Source organism: Belonocnema kinseyi, chromosome 8 (assembly GCF_010883055.1).
Source record: "Belonocnema kinseyi isolate 2016_QV_RU_SX_M_011 chromosome 8, B_treatae_v1, whole genome shotgun sequence".
Classification (NCBI taxonomy): Eukaryota; Metazoa; Arthropoda; class Insecta; order Hymenoptera; family Cynipidae; genus Belonocnema; species Belonocnema kinseyi.
In genome coordinates, this window is record NC_046664.1 from 8549281 (window position 1) to 8564120 (window position 14840).

The following is a 14840-nucleotide window of genomic DNA, read 5'->3' on the forward strand; positions in this document are numbered from 1 at the left end:
TTTTACTACAATCAGAATGAAATTCCCGGTTTTTAAATTAAACTCCCCGGGTATCCCGGTCATTTCCCGGTCAAGACGCCTCCCTTATAAAGTAGAAATCACTTTTATAAATTGACCAAACGGATTAAAAGAATAATACTTGGAAGTTTACTGTGATCAGAAGTAAATTCCTGATTTTTTCATTAAATTCCCGATCATTTCCCGGTCAAGTCGCTATCCTGATAAAGTAGAAATCACTTTCATGAATTGACCAAGATTATTAAAATAATGAAAACTCGAATTTCAGTACGGTCAGAAGTAAGTCCCGGGTCATTTCTCGGGATTTTCCAGGTCAATAAAACTCTCGGTCATTTCCCGGTCTTTTCCGGTTAAGCCGACACCCTGATAAAGTAAAAATCACGTTTCGAAATTGATAAAAATTATGGAAATAATAAAAATTAAATTCCTGGTTTTTAAATAAACTTCCCGGTCATTTCCCGGTCAACCATGATTTACTATAAATTACTTTTATAAATTTACCAAAAGTATTTAAATAAAGAAAACTTGAACTTTACTGCAATTAGAAGTAAATTCTCAGGTTTTAAATTAACTTCCCGGTCATTTCCCGGTAATTGAAATCCGGTCAATAAAATCTTGGTCATTTCCCCATCTTTCCCGGTCAAGTGACCACCCTTATAAAGTAGAAATCACTTTTATAAATTGACCAAATGGATAAAAAGAATGAAAACTTGAAAGTTTACTGTGATCAGAAGTAAATTCCTGATTTTTTAATTAAATTCCCGATCATTTCCCGGTTTCCCGGTCAAGTCGCCATCCTGATAAAGTAGAAATCACTTTCAGAAAATGACCAAGATCATTAAAATAATGAAAAACTGCCTTTGTCTGTGATCAGAAGTAAATTCCCGGTCATTTCCCGGTCAAGTCGCCACCCTTAAAGTAGAAATCACTTTCAATAATTGACCAAGATTATTAAAATAATGAAAACTTGAATTTCAGTACGGTCAGAAGTAAATCCCGGGTCATTTCTCGGGATTTTCCAGGTCAATAAAACTCCCGGTCATTTCCCGAACTTTCCCGGTCAAGTGGCCACCCTGATAAGGTAGAAATAACTTTTATAAATTGACCAATATTTTTAAAATAATGAAATTTGGAATTTTAATTTGATCAGAGAAGTAAATTCCTGGTAATTTCCCGGTCAATAAAATTCCCGGTCAAGTCGCCATCCAGCAGAAGGAGGTGGCAATCGATTTCTGTCATTTTATTGAGTAGATGAATGAAATAAAGTACTAAAAAAACCATAATAATGACTTACCAGTCGCAGCTTTGTCGATGTACATCATTTCGGACTCAAAGTTGATAAGTTCTGGAAATTTTAAGCGTATGGTTGCCACGATATAGTGCAGAAGGCACATTCTCTTGTCAGTCGACTTGGTGTCGAGTAACGTGTCCAAACTTTGCAGCTTGAAACCGTAAGCCGGGCCGCGCTTGCTGCTGTTCAAGTAATTGCCGAAGGCCAGAATTATTTCCAGAACAGCCCTCAATTTTTTTGAGCTCTTGACCGAGCTCGCGGCCGATATCACAGCGTGGATTTGAGGCGTGATTAGGTGGAGATTGTCGAAGAAGTTTCCTATGTAATTCATTATCGACAACTTGGTCGATATCCTCTCGACTTTACCAAGTTGCATCAAAAATTTGTCTTCCTCTGTCAAGAGATTCACGTTTTTCTTTTCTATTATGTATTCCCGGTAGGCTTTTATCTGAAGATAAAAAAAGCGATTGTCGCTATTTTATGCTTAAGGATGCGCAAGGTTTTTTTTTAAACTTTAGAATAGACTTTAGAAGCCAAAAATTATCTCATAACAGGGAAAATATGGTGATTTTTCATAATAGAAGAAAATTAATTTTTTACGAAACCAGACAATTTTGAACAAATTAATTTTCAGGCAAAATATTTTTTTGAGAAAATATTTACATTTTTAAACAGAGAGATGAATTTTTGAACCAAGAAGACCAATTTTCAACAAAACAAGTTAATTTTTAACTCAAAATTATCAATTTTTAATCAAAAATGGAATTTTTTAATTTTTAGAGATTAATTTTCAACCAAACAATTGCTTTTTTTTAATCCAGAAAGATGAAATTTTAAAGGTCAATTTTCGATAAAAAAAAGTAGAATAATCAACCAAATAGTTGAATTTTAAACTGAAAAAGATCATTTTTCAGTTAAAAAAATTAATCTTTAACAAATAAAAAACAAGTTTTCAACAAAATAATTCAATTTTAAACTGAAGCGATAAATTTTTATTGAAAATTATAAATCCGCAACAGAAAAAACGACTTTTTAACATGGCAGTTTAACTTTTAACCAAGCAGTTGAATTTTTAACAACAAAATTTTAATTAAAAAATTACATTTTTAACAAGATGGTTTAAATTTTAACCAAATATTTTCATTTTTAACTTAAAAAAATGAAATTTTAACCAAGAAGATAAATTCTTGAGCAAATAAAAACGAATTATGAAATAAATCGTTTAATTTGAGAAAAATTAATTTTCAACGAAAAATGTAATCGTTAAATTTTCAACCAGGAAAAATTTTAATTAAAAATTAAAAACACTTAAAAAAAAAACAAATTTTCCATTAATTTTTAACAAAAAATATAATTTCTCAACAAAAAATGTAATAGATGAGATTTTAACAAAATACTTGAATAGTCAACCAAGACGGATTATATTTCAAACAGTTAAATTTTTAACAATAAATAATTGAATTTCAAACAAAAGTATCGATTTTTGACCAAAAAAATACAAATTTTCAACTAAAAAAGATAATTTTCAGTTACAAAAATGAATCTTTAACAAATAAAATACGAGTTTTCAACAAAATACGTGAATTTTCACATAAAAAGAAAAAATATTAACAATAAAAAATAGAATTGTTAAATTTTTAGTTAGCAAAATTAATTTTCAACAAAAAAAAAATAAATTGTCAACAAAATAGTTAAATTTTCAACCAAGTTAAAAAAACAAAGAAATTAGTTCAATTTTTAACCCAAAAAAACAAGAATTATCAATAAAATATTTGAAATTTAAAACTAAAAAAGATCATTTTAAACAGAAAATAATACAGATCAATGTTCAGTAACAAAAATTAATCTTAAATAATTAAAAAGCGAGTTTTCAACAAAATAATAAAATTTTCAATTAAAGCGATGAATTTTTTATTGAAAATTATGAATTTTCAAACAACAAAAAAATCGCAGAGAAAAATCAAATAGTTAATATTTAAACCAGAAAAAAAGTTAATTAAAAATTAAAAGCAATTTAATTGAAAAAAATAAAGAATTTATCACAAATTTTTAATAAAAAATATAAATTTTCAACATAAAATGTAATGATTGACAATTAAAAAAATTAATAATTACAAAATTAAAATATACATTGAAAATTTTTAATCAAAAAGATGAATTTTCAACAAAATACGCGAATTTTCACATAAAAAGAAAAAAATATTTTCAATCAAAATTGAAATTGTTAAATTTTTAGTTAACAAAATTAAATTTTTCATCAAGAAAGATGATTTTTAAATAAAAATTCATAATCTTCAACCGAAAAAATGAAAAAAAAAACAACTTTCAATCAAAAAGCAACCCCCAAAAAGATAAAATTTCAAACCAGAAGATCAATTTTCGACAAAAAAAAAGACGAATTATCAATAAAATAGTTGAATTTTCAACTAAAAAAAGTCAATTTTCAACCGAAACAAGTTTTTAACAAAATAATTAAATTCTTAACTAAAGAGATGAATTCTCATTTAAAAGTACTAATATTCAACTAAAAAAATGATTTTTTAACAAATTAATTGTTAAATTTTTAGTTGAAAAATTAATGTTCCGTGAACAAATGAATATTCCACAAAATTTTAAAAAACGTATTTAAATTTTAATCAAAAAATTGCATTTTTACTCCAAAAAGATGGGAGTTTCATCCAAGATAAATTTTTGACCCAAAAAATATGCATTATCAACCAAACATTCAAATTAATAAAAAATTCTTATCGAAAAATGTAACAGTACATATTTGAAAAAAAAAAGATTTTAATTATAAATTTAAAAAAGTTTAATTAAAAAAAACTACAAATTCTCCACAAATTTGTAAGAAAAAATATAAACTTTTAACAAGAAAATGCAATAGTTGACATTTCAAAATTACATTTCTGGCAAAAAATTTTTTTTACAAATAGTTGATTTTTCAATTAAAAAATATGATTCTTCAGTAATTAAAAAAATGCATTTCTATTAAAAACGAATGAATTTTCTGCCAAGAAGTTTAATTTAATAACAAAAAATAAATTTTTTACGAAAAACATTAATTATTAACTAAAAAATAACATTTTTCAATGAAAAATCTAATTTTGTAACCAAAAAGAGAATAGTTAAATTTCCAGTTAAAAAACAACAACAGATTTTTAAATAAGAACAAACAATTCTCAACAAAAAGCTGAATTTTTAATCAAATAGTTTAATTTTTTATAAAAAAAAAAATTCAACCACAAATGGAATAGTTCTTTTTTTAATTTATAAAATTAATTTTCAACCGGAGATTAATTTTTAACTGGAATGAGAAATCTTTAAACAAAAAAGAACGGAATTTTACGATTTTTCAACTAAAAAGATAAATTTTCTACAAACCGAAAAGTTTCAAGCAAAAAAAAGATGAATTTTTAACAAAATTGTTAAATTTTAAGGAAAATAATTAAATTTTCAACCAAAAAATATAAATTCTAAACGAAAAATATAATAGTAGAGACATTTTAAAATAAGATATTAAATTATAAGATCCTTTTTACTTACTTCTTGATCGGTCGGTACCATTCGCTGCAACAATTCTACATTTTCCAAGGAAAGAACTTTCAGATCGAGAGCGTTTACTGCCGTAATTACTTTTTCTACAGGCATCTCCATTTTTCTTCTCGATATTGCTGGAGAAATTCAACATTTATTTCTTAATATTAAAATAAAGAAATTTTTCTTTCACGAATAATAGAGAATTCATTGAATTTTTGGACGAAAAAAATATAAATTTAACAAAACAGTTTGATTTTCAACCGATTAATAGAATTTCCGACAAAATAGTTGAATTTTCTGTTAGAAAAATTAAGTTTCAACCTAAATGATGGATTTTTAATTCAAATTATGAAACATTCAATTGTATAAGTTGAATTTTCAATTTAAAAATTAATTTTAAAGAAAAAAAATGACTTTTTAACCAAAGAGATGAATTTTTAACAAGAAAAAAAAAAACCGATTTTTTAAATAAAAAGATAAACTTTCAACAAAAAATTCAACAGTTCAATTTTCAGTAGGAAAATAAATTTTTAATAAATCTGATGGTATATTAACTAAAATTATAGAATATGCAATTGGATAAGTTACATTTTTAAATATTAAAAAAAATTATTAAGAACAAAATAATTTTTAACAAAATAGTTAAATTTTCAGATTTCAAAAATTAATTTTAAAGAAAAAAATGAATTTTCAACCAAAGAGATGAATTTTTAACAGGAAAAAAATTTTTTTTAATAAAAAGATAAATTTTCAATAAATCTCGTAGATTATTAACTAAAATTAAGGAATCTTCAATTGGATAAGTTAAAATTTCAAATAATAAAAAAATTATTTAAAAAAAAAATTAATTTTCAAACTAAGAGATGAATTTTTAACAAGAAAAAAAGAACGATTTTTTAAAATAAAAAGATAAATTTTAAAGCAAAAATACAACAGTTAAATTTTCAGTCAATTTGATTTGGATAAGTTATTTTTCAAATATTAAAAAAATTATTTAAAAAAAATAAAATAAAACTAATTTGGAACTAAATAGTTCAATTTTGAGTAAAAAAAATTAGTTTTCAAACAAAAGGATGAATTTTCTACTAAAATTATGTAATATTCAATTGTATAAGTCGAATTTTTAATTACAAAAATTGATTTCAGAGAAAAAAAATTAATTTTTCACCAAAGAGATGTATTTTTAACAAGAAAAGAAAACGATTTTTTAAATAAAAAGATACATTTTAAGAAAAAAAATTCAACAGTTACATTTTCAGTTTAATTAATTTTCAACTAAAGAGATGAATTTTCGACTAAAATTATATTATATCCAACTCCAAATGTTAATTTATCAGTAGAAAAAAAATATTTTTTACAAATAAAAAATAATTTTCAACAAAATAACTTAATTTTCTGTTAGAAAAATTAATTTTCCACGGAAAAATACGACTTTCCAACTAAAAAGATTAATTTTCTACAAAAATTATGTAATATTCAACTCCATAAGTCGAATTTTCAATTTAAAAAATTAATTTCAAAGAAAAATTAATTTTCAGTCAAAAATTCAACAGTTAAATTTTCCGTTGCAAAATTATTTTTCAATAATTCTGACGGATTATTAACTAAAAGTATGGAATATGCAATTGGATATGTTAAATTTTCAACCAAAGAAAAAATTAATTTTATCCCAAAATTATGTAATACTTAACTCTATAAGTCAATTTTTTTAATTTTAAAAACTAATTTTAAAGAAAAAAAACATGAATTTTCCACCAAAGAGATGAGAATTTTTAACAAGAAAAAAACGAATTTTCAACTAAAAATATAAAATTTCAATCAAAAATTCAACAGTTAAATTTTCAGTAAGAAAATAAATTTTCAATACATTTAATGGATTATCAACTAAAATGATGTAATATTCAATTGGATATGTTAAATTTTCTAATCTTAAAAAAATAAATAAAATAATAATTTTCAACAAATTTGTTTAATTTTCTCTTAAAAAAATTAATTTTTAAACAAAAAAAAAAAAACGACTTTTCAACAAAAAAGATTAATTTTTTATCAAAAATTGAACAATTAAATTTTCAGCGAGAAAATAAAATTTCAACCTTCCTGATGGATTTTCAACTGAAATTATCAAATGTTGAATTTTTATATAAAAATGATTGGAATTGCAATTTTGAACTTGAAAACACACATTTTCAGTTTAAAAAAGAATTCATTCAAAAGATTAATTTTCTATTTACAAAAACAAAAAAATTTTCAATAAATGAAATTTTTACCTAAAATTAAGGAAAATTCCAACCAAAAAAAAAGAATAGTTAAATTTTTAATTAAGAAAATAAATTGTTAAATTAATATTTTAAAAAATACATTTTTTAACGAAATAGTTCATTTTTTTAACCACACAAGCATTGTTAATTTTTCTTTTAAAAAAATATCAACATTAAAAAGAGGCCTAAATAATGAATTTTTATCTAAAAATAAAAAGATTAATTTTTTTAAATAAATTAATTTTCACAAAAGTATTTGAATTTAAGGAATTTTGAACCTAAAAATTGAATATGCAACCAAAAAGATTTGTATTTTTACTAAGAAGATTAATGTTTTGCAAACAAGAGGAACTTAAAAATTCAAAAATTTGAAATTGGAAAAGATAAATTTCCCACCAAAACAGTTCAATTTTGAACCAAAAATATAAATTTTTAACTAAGAAGAATTTTTTTAGATGCGAACCTTCAATAAAATACATGAATTTTTAATAAAATATGTTTAAAATGTTCATATAAAAATTATTCAAATTGCAATTTTGACCTTCAAAAACACACATTTTCAATTTTTAAAAAATTAATTTAAAATATTAATTTTCAATAAAAAAAATTGAAAAAAATTGAAATAAATTCAATGTCCATTTAAAAACGAAAAAATTTCAACCAAAAATGGAATATTAAAATTTTTAATTAGGAAAATAAATTGTTAAATTAATTTCAAACCAAATAAAATATATTTTTAACGAAATATTTTTTTTACCCATACAAATATTGCGAATTTCTATATTAAAAAAAATAAATAAATATTAAAGACAAAAAATTGAGTAGTTTCAGTGAAAGAAAATGTATTTTTAATTTTTTTTTAAACAAACTATTTTGACCAAAGTAATAAATTCTCATTCAAAAATGAAAAAATAAAAAACAAAAAAAATGATGAAATAAATGAATTTTCACAACAATATTTGAATATAAGCAAGTTTCAAACAAAAAGATAATTTTGTATCAAGAAGATTAATGTTTTACAAAAAAGAGGAACTTACAAATTAAAATTTTTTAATCTTAAGATAAATTTTCCACAAAAACAGATAAATGTCTACCAAAAAAGTTCAATTTTCAATCAAGAATATAAATTTTTAACTAAGAAGATTTTTTTTGTTAGATGCGAATCTTAAATAAAATAATTGAATTTGGAATATAATATGGTTAACATTTTCATATATAAAAATTATTCAAATTGCAATTTTGAACTTCAAAAAAACACATTTTCAGTTTAAAAGAAATTGATTCAAAAGATTAATTTTCAATAAAAAAAAGTATTGAAATAAATTAAATGTCCTTCTAAAAAGACAAAAAATGTCGATCAAAAAGAGAATATTTAAATTTTTAATCAGGAAAATTAATTTATAAATTAACTTTTAACCAAACAAAATACATTTTTTAACGAAATAAATTTTTTTTAACCAGATAAATACTGTGAATTTGTAATTACAAAAAAGATCAATTTTAAAGATAAAAAATTGAATAGTTCAATTTCAGTGAAAAAATGTATCTTTATTTTTTTTAAACAAACTATTTTGACCAAAGTAAAACATTTTCAACTAAAAATAAAAAATAAATAGATTATTTTTTCATGTCAAAATTGTAACTTTTAACTTAAAACACACACATTTTCAGTTTAAAAAAATCAATTTAAAAGATTAATTTTCGATTTACAAAAACTAACAAATTTACAATAAATGAAATTTTTATCTAAAAACAAGAACAATTCAACCAAAAATAGAATATTTAAATTTTTAGTTAGGAAAATAAATTGTTAATTAATTTTAAACCAGATACAATAAATTTTTAAAGAAATAGTTAAATTTTTTTAACCAGACATATATTGTGAATTTCTATTTTTTTTAATATCAATATTGTAGAAAAGATGGAATAATTTAATTTTAGATAAAAAAATATTTTTTAAATTGAAAAAAAAAAATTTATCTAAAGTAATGAATTTTCAACCAAAAATAAAAAAATGAAAATATTATAAAATAAATGAGTTTTCACAAAAATATTTCAGTATAAGGAATTTTCAAAATAAAAATTAAGTTTTCAATAAAAAACAACAACCAAAAACCAAATAGTTAAATTTACAGCCGGAAGAATAAATTTTTAAACATGGAAATAAATTTTTTAACTAAAAGAACGAATCTTGAACCAAAAAAAAATTAATTTTTCACCAAACAGGTGAATTTTCAATTAACAAAACTAATACGAATTTCCATCTAAAAATCAGAAAAATTTCAACCAAAAATGGAATATTTGAAATTAGGAAAATAAGTTGTTAAATTAATTTTAAACTAAATAAAATACATTCTTAAAGAAATAGTTAAATTTGTTTAACCAGACAGATATTGTTAATTTCTTTTTTTTTAATATCAATATTGCAGAAAAAAATGCAATTGTTTAATTTTAGTTAAAAAAATATATTTTAAATTGAAAAAAATTGTAATTCAAAGTAATGAATTTTCAACCAAAAATAAAAAAAATAAAAAACAAAAATATTATAAAATAAATGAGTTTTCACAAAAATATTTCAGTATAAGGAATTTTCAAAATAAAAATCAAGTTTTCTATTACAAAAACAACCAAAAACCGAATAGTTAAATTTTCAGTCGGAAGAATAAATTTTTAAACATGGAAAGGAATTTTTTAACTAAAAGGACAAAAAGGTATTATAAAAAATACATATTTCCATCTAAAAACTAGAAAAATTTCAACCAAAAATAGAATAGTTAAATTGTTAATTAGGAAAATAAATTGTTTAATTAACATTAAACCAAATAAAATAAAATTTCGGTAGAAAAATGTATTTTAATTTGAAAAAAAAACAACTAATTTTATCCAAAGTAATGAATTTTTCCAAAAATATTTGAATATAACGATTTTTCAACATAAAAAGTAAATTTTCAATAAAAAAACAAAGAATTTTTAACCAAATTTTTTTGAGTAAACTGATAAGAGAGAAAGATATCTTACCAATATTTCGTAATCTCGTGTGCTCGAGAAGAGAAACATTTTCCGGCTTCTTGAATCGTTTGCTCGGGAAGCTCTGAAGTCCGTCGATTTCGCTGTTGCCATTGGCAATATGTCCACCCATTCCGATTTTGAATCGCTCTTCAAAATCGGAAAAATCGATAAAACTGTGAAGTCGATCGTCATCCAGCTCATTGAAAATTGTACCTCGAACTTGATTTGGTTTGAGGGCCACCCAATTCAGCGTGGGAAGTTTGTATTTCGTTTGTACCTTTTTTCAAAAAAAAAAAAAAAAAAAAAAAAAAAAAAAAAATAGTTTTTCAAATTCATTTTATATATATTTTTTTCTCAAATTTTATTTCTATTGTCAGACTTCACAGTCCCAGATGCTCTCAAAATAGAGAAAATATCATTTTTCTTTCTATACTATATATAAAAAAATCCCGTGTGACGATGTTTGTCGCCACTAAACTCCGAAACTACTTAACCGATCTCGATGAAATTTTGTATACTGTGTGTAGTTTGGTCCAACTTTAAGGATAGGATACTTTTTATTTCGATTAATTACCTCAATATTGTTTTATGGCAAATTAAATGTTTTTATTTGCGTACTCCATAATTTTCTAACAGATGGCGGTGTAAGTTTTTTTTTTTTTGACCGACACTTCCAACATTTCACGTTATCTAGGTTGGGTAAGCAGTCCATAGATGGCGCCACGTTTAGTATAATATAAATTCAACGTATTATGACTGAGCCACAGCAACGCTGTGCCGGGTCTGCTAGTAAAATTATGAATCTTTAACTGGAATAGTTAAATTTTAATCCAAATTTTTTTTTAAATTACCAAAAAACATAAATTGTCAACCGAAACTTAAATAATTTAGTTTTAAATTTAAAAAGTTAATGTTCAACCAAAAATTATATTTTCAGCAAAAAAGTTCAACTATTTAGAATACTTGATTTTTCAACCAAAAATATGAATTTTTAAAAACAATCAAATTAATTTTTAAAAAAAGATGATTTTTTAAAGAAAAAATATTATTTTTCAACAAAATCAATTATTTTTTTAACTAAATAGTTGAATTTTCATTGAAAGAAGACACATTTTTAACTGAATATTTTTTATCTTGAACCAAAAAAAAAAAAAAAGAAATCATATTTCAACAGCAAATGGAATATTTATAAAAATTTAATTTTCAACTAAACCGATGAATCGTCATTTAGAATAATGGAATTTAAAAAAAAATGAATTTTTTTAAAAATTAAAACACTGAATATTCAACTTAATTAGTTGAATTTTCAATTTAAAAAAAAATTACGCAAAACATAAATTTTTAACCGAAACTTAAATAATTTATATTTATATTTAAAATATCAATCTTTAACCAAAAATTACATTTTGAGTGATAAAATAAAGTCAAAAAATGAATGTTCAATTAAAGAGATGATTTTGTAACTAAAATTATGGAATATTCAACTGGAATAATAATTTCAGTTTTAATTTTTAAAAAAAATTTCAACCCAAAAAGAAATACATTTTCAACAAAATAATTAAATTTTCAGCAAAAAAATTCTTTTTCATCCAAAGAAATTAATTCTTAATTACAACGACGAAACATTAATAGAAAAATTAATTTTTAAGAAAAGAGTTTGACTTACAACCAAGTAATTTTATTTACATTCTGAAAAATGAATTTTTAACCAAAAACACAAATTTTTGAACAATAAGATTAATTTTTTAAAAAAAAAGTCTGATGAATTTTTAACGAAATTGATGAATCGTCAATTGGAATAGATAAATTCAGAAAAAATTGATATTTTTAAGCTAAAAAATTGAATCTTCAACTTAATTAGTAGAATTTTAAATTTAAAAAAATTACCAAAAAACATAAATTATCAACCGAAACTTAAAAAAAATTAGTTTTAAATTAAAAAAATGAATGTTCAACCAAAAATTAAATTTTTAACAATAAAAAATAGTCAAAAAATGAATGTTCAATTAAAGAGATGAATTTTTAACTAAAATTATGGAATATTCAACTGGAATAATAGTTTCATTTTCAATTTTTAAAAATTATAATTTTCAATTAAAAAATACACAAATTTGCAAATAAATGAATTTTTTTCTTAAACAAGAATAATTTCAACCAAAAATAGATTAGTTTATTTTTATTTAGGAAAATAAATTGTTAAATTAATTTTAAACAAAATAAAATACATTTTTCACGAAATAGTTTTTTTTAACCACACACACATTGTGAATTTTTATTAAAGAAAATAAAGATCAATATTATAGACAAAAAATGGAATAGTTTAATTTCAGTTAAAAAAAAAAAAAATTAATAAATTTTTTTAAACAACTAATATTGTTCAAAGTAATAAATTTTTAACAAAAAATAAAAAATGACAAAAAAAAAACAAGAAGATTATCAAATAAATGAATTTTCATAAAAAATACTTTAATTGAACGAATTGAAGTTTTCAAACAAAAACAAAGAATTTTTAAACAAATTTTGTTCACTAAATTGATAAGAGAGAGAGAGAGCTAAGAAAATTAATGTTCTAACAAAAAATAAATTTTTATTGATGAAAAATAAAAAATAGTCAAAAAATGAATATTTAATTGAAGAGATGATTTTTTAACTAAAATTATGAAAGATTCAACTGGAATAATAGTTTAGGTTTTAATTAAAAAAAAATTTCAACCCAAAAAGAAATAAATTTTCAACAAAATAATTAAATTTTCAGCAAAAAAAATACTTTTTCATCCAAAGAAATTAATTTTTAATTAGAACGGTGAAACCTTAAACAAAATTTTTTTTTAAGAACAGAGTTTAACTTACAATCACGTAATTTTTAAATAAAAAAGATGAATTTTCTACCAAAATGGTTGCCTTTTTAACAAAATAGTTCAATTTCAATTTTAAAAAATTTATTTTTAATTTTAAAAAATCTTGAAAAGATTTGAAATTCGAAAAGAAAGTTGAAACTTTAAGCTAAAAAATATTAATTTTCTACCAAACTTTTAAAACTTTAAGCAAATAGACGAATTTTCTACAGGATTCCTATAAAACAATTGAATTTTAAACATAAAATTTAGAAATTTTGAACGAAAAAAATAATTTCCACACAAATAATGAAATTTTCGACCAAAAAGGTTGAATTTTGATAAACATTCTTAAATATTTAAACAAAACAAATTAATTTTCAACCAACAAAGTTTTAATTTCTGCCAAAAGAAATTTTCAAGCCAAACAGATCAAATTTCTGCAAAACAATTGAACTTTTAACCTGAAATATATCAATTTGCAACGAAAAAGTACATTTTTAACCAAAAAGATGAATCTTCAAACAAAATGGTTTAATATTCAATCAAAAGAGAATAATTTTCAACAAAATAGTCGCATTTTTAAACAAAAGAGATAAATTTTCAATCTAAAACCCTAATTCTAAAACAAAAAATGTAAAAAAAAGAAATAAATCTTTAAGTAAATAAAAAAATGTATTAACAAAGTATTTCAATTGTCAATAAAGGTACCTATAGCTCAATTTTCAATTTTAAAAAACGAATTTTTAACAAAATAGTAGAATTAAACCAAAAAAAAGTCAGTATATTTTTATTTAGAAGCCATGGATACTGAACCAAAAATATAATAGTTGACTTTTTAATTAAAAAGAATTAATTTACAACGCAAAAAAGGGCGAATTTTCAAGTAAATATGTGCATTTTCAACGGAAAATAGAATAGGTAAATTTTTGTTTAAAAATATCAATTTTAAATTTTAAAAACTAACTTTCAAACAAGAAAATAATTAAATTTTCGACAAAATAGTACAATTTTCGACAAAATAACTAAATTTCAAATGACAGATATGAATTCTCGACCAAAAATATGAGTATTTAACACAAAATAATTGAATTTTCAACCAAGCAATAGAAATTTTGACCAAAAGAGATAACTTCTGAACCAAAATTGTAATACTAGACTTTACGATTAAAAAGAATTAACTTGCAATTCAAAATAGTTGCATTTTCTTTTTGGGTTTTTTAATTCACTTCGAAATTGAGGAAAAAAGTGGGAGTTTCTTGACAAAGAAGTAAAAAAGAGGATTTGTTTAAAAAAAGAGAGAGAGAGAAAGAGTGTGAAGTGCGAAAATTAGCGACTGAAATTTCGGATTCGAAAAAAATCGAAAGTTCCGATAAACTGGAATCGAATATGAATAGAAAGGTTGACTTACTTTTCGTTTGATGGTCATGGCTCCATCAGGCGCCTGCATCATTCCCGCAGGCGGCGGTGGAATCGGAACTGGTGGAGGACCTCTGCTGTCACCCAAGAAAGGTGTCGCTGGCGGGGGAGGTGGACAAGGGGGCGGAGGTGGGGGAGGTGGTGCAGGAGCTGTACTGGGAGCTTCTACTTCTGGCGATGGCGTCGACGTCAACGTCGATGGTGCCGCATGCTCAGTTGTAGGCGAATTATGTGCACTGCCATTTCGAAGGTTGGTAACTGCAACAACAAGCGGGAAAATCAAATCAAAATACTGAACCTTCTTAACACTATTGATACTTTTAGATGATAAAGATTAGTTAGAGGAGGAGGAAGAGGAGGAGGAGGAGGTAAGTCAGAAGGAAGATGTAAATCAGAAGGGCGAAAATCTAGAGGACGCAAATCAGGACGAGAAGGAGGAGGAGAGGAGGACGTAAATCAGGAGGAAAAAATAAA

The 14840-nt window shown here is 22.8% G+C and overlaps 1 protein-coding gene across 2 annotated transcripts in view; it reads right to left on the reverse strand.

Moving 5' to 3' along the window:
- The window catches only part of LOC117178105 (formin-like protein), a 101648-nt gene that overhangs the window by 36778 nt on the left and 50030 nt on the right, over positions 1-14840 (reverse strand). For both annotated transcript variants that reach the window (XM_033369348.1, XM_033369350.1), the window contains exons 10-13: positions 14359-14624; positions 10123-10390; positions 4853-4980; positions 1313-1757 (exon numbers count right to left, since the gene is read on the reverse strand). In XM_033369348.1, the coding sequence (XP_033225239.1) occupies positions 1313-1757; positions 4853-4980; positions 10123-10390; positions 14359-14624 (1107 nt within the window). The remainder of the gene's footprint in view (positions 1-1312; positions 1758-4852; positions 4981-10122; positions 10391-14358; positions 14625-14840) is intronic.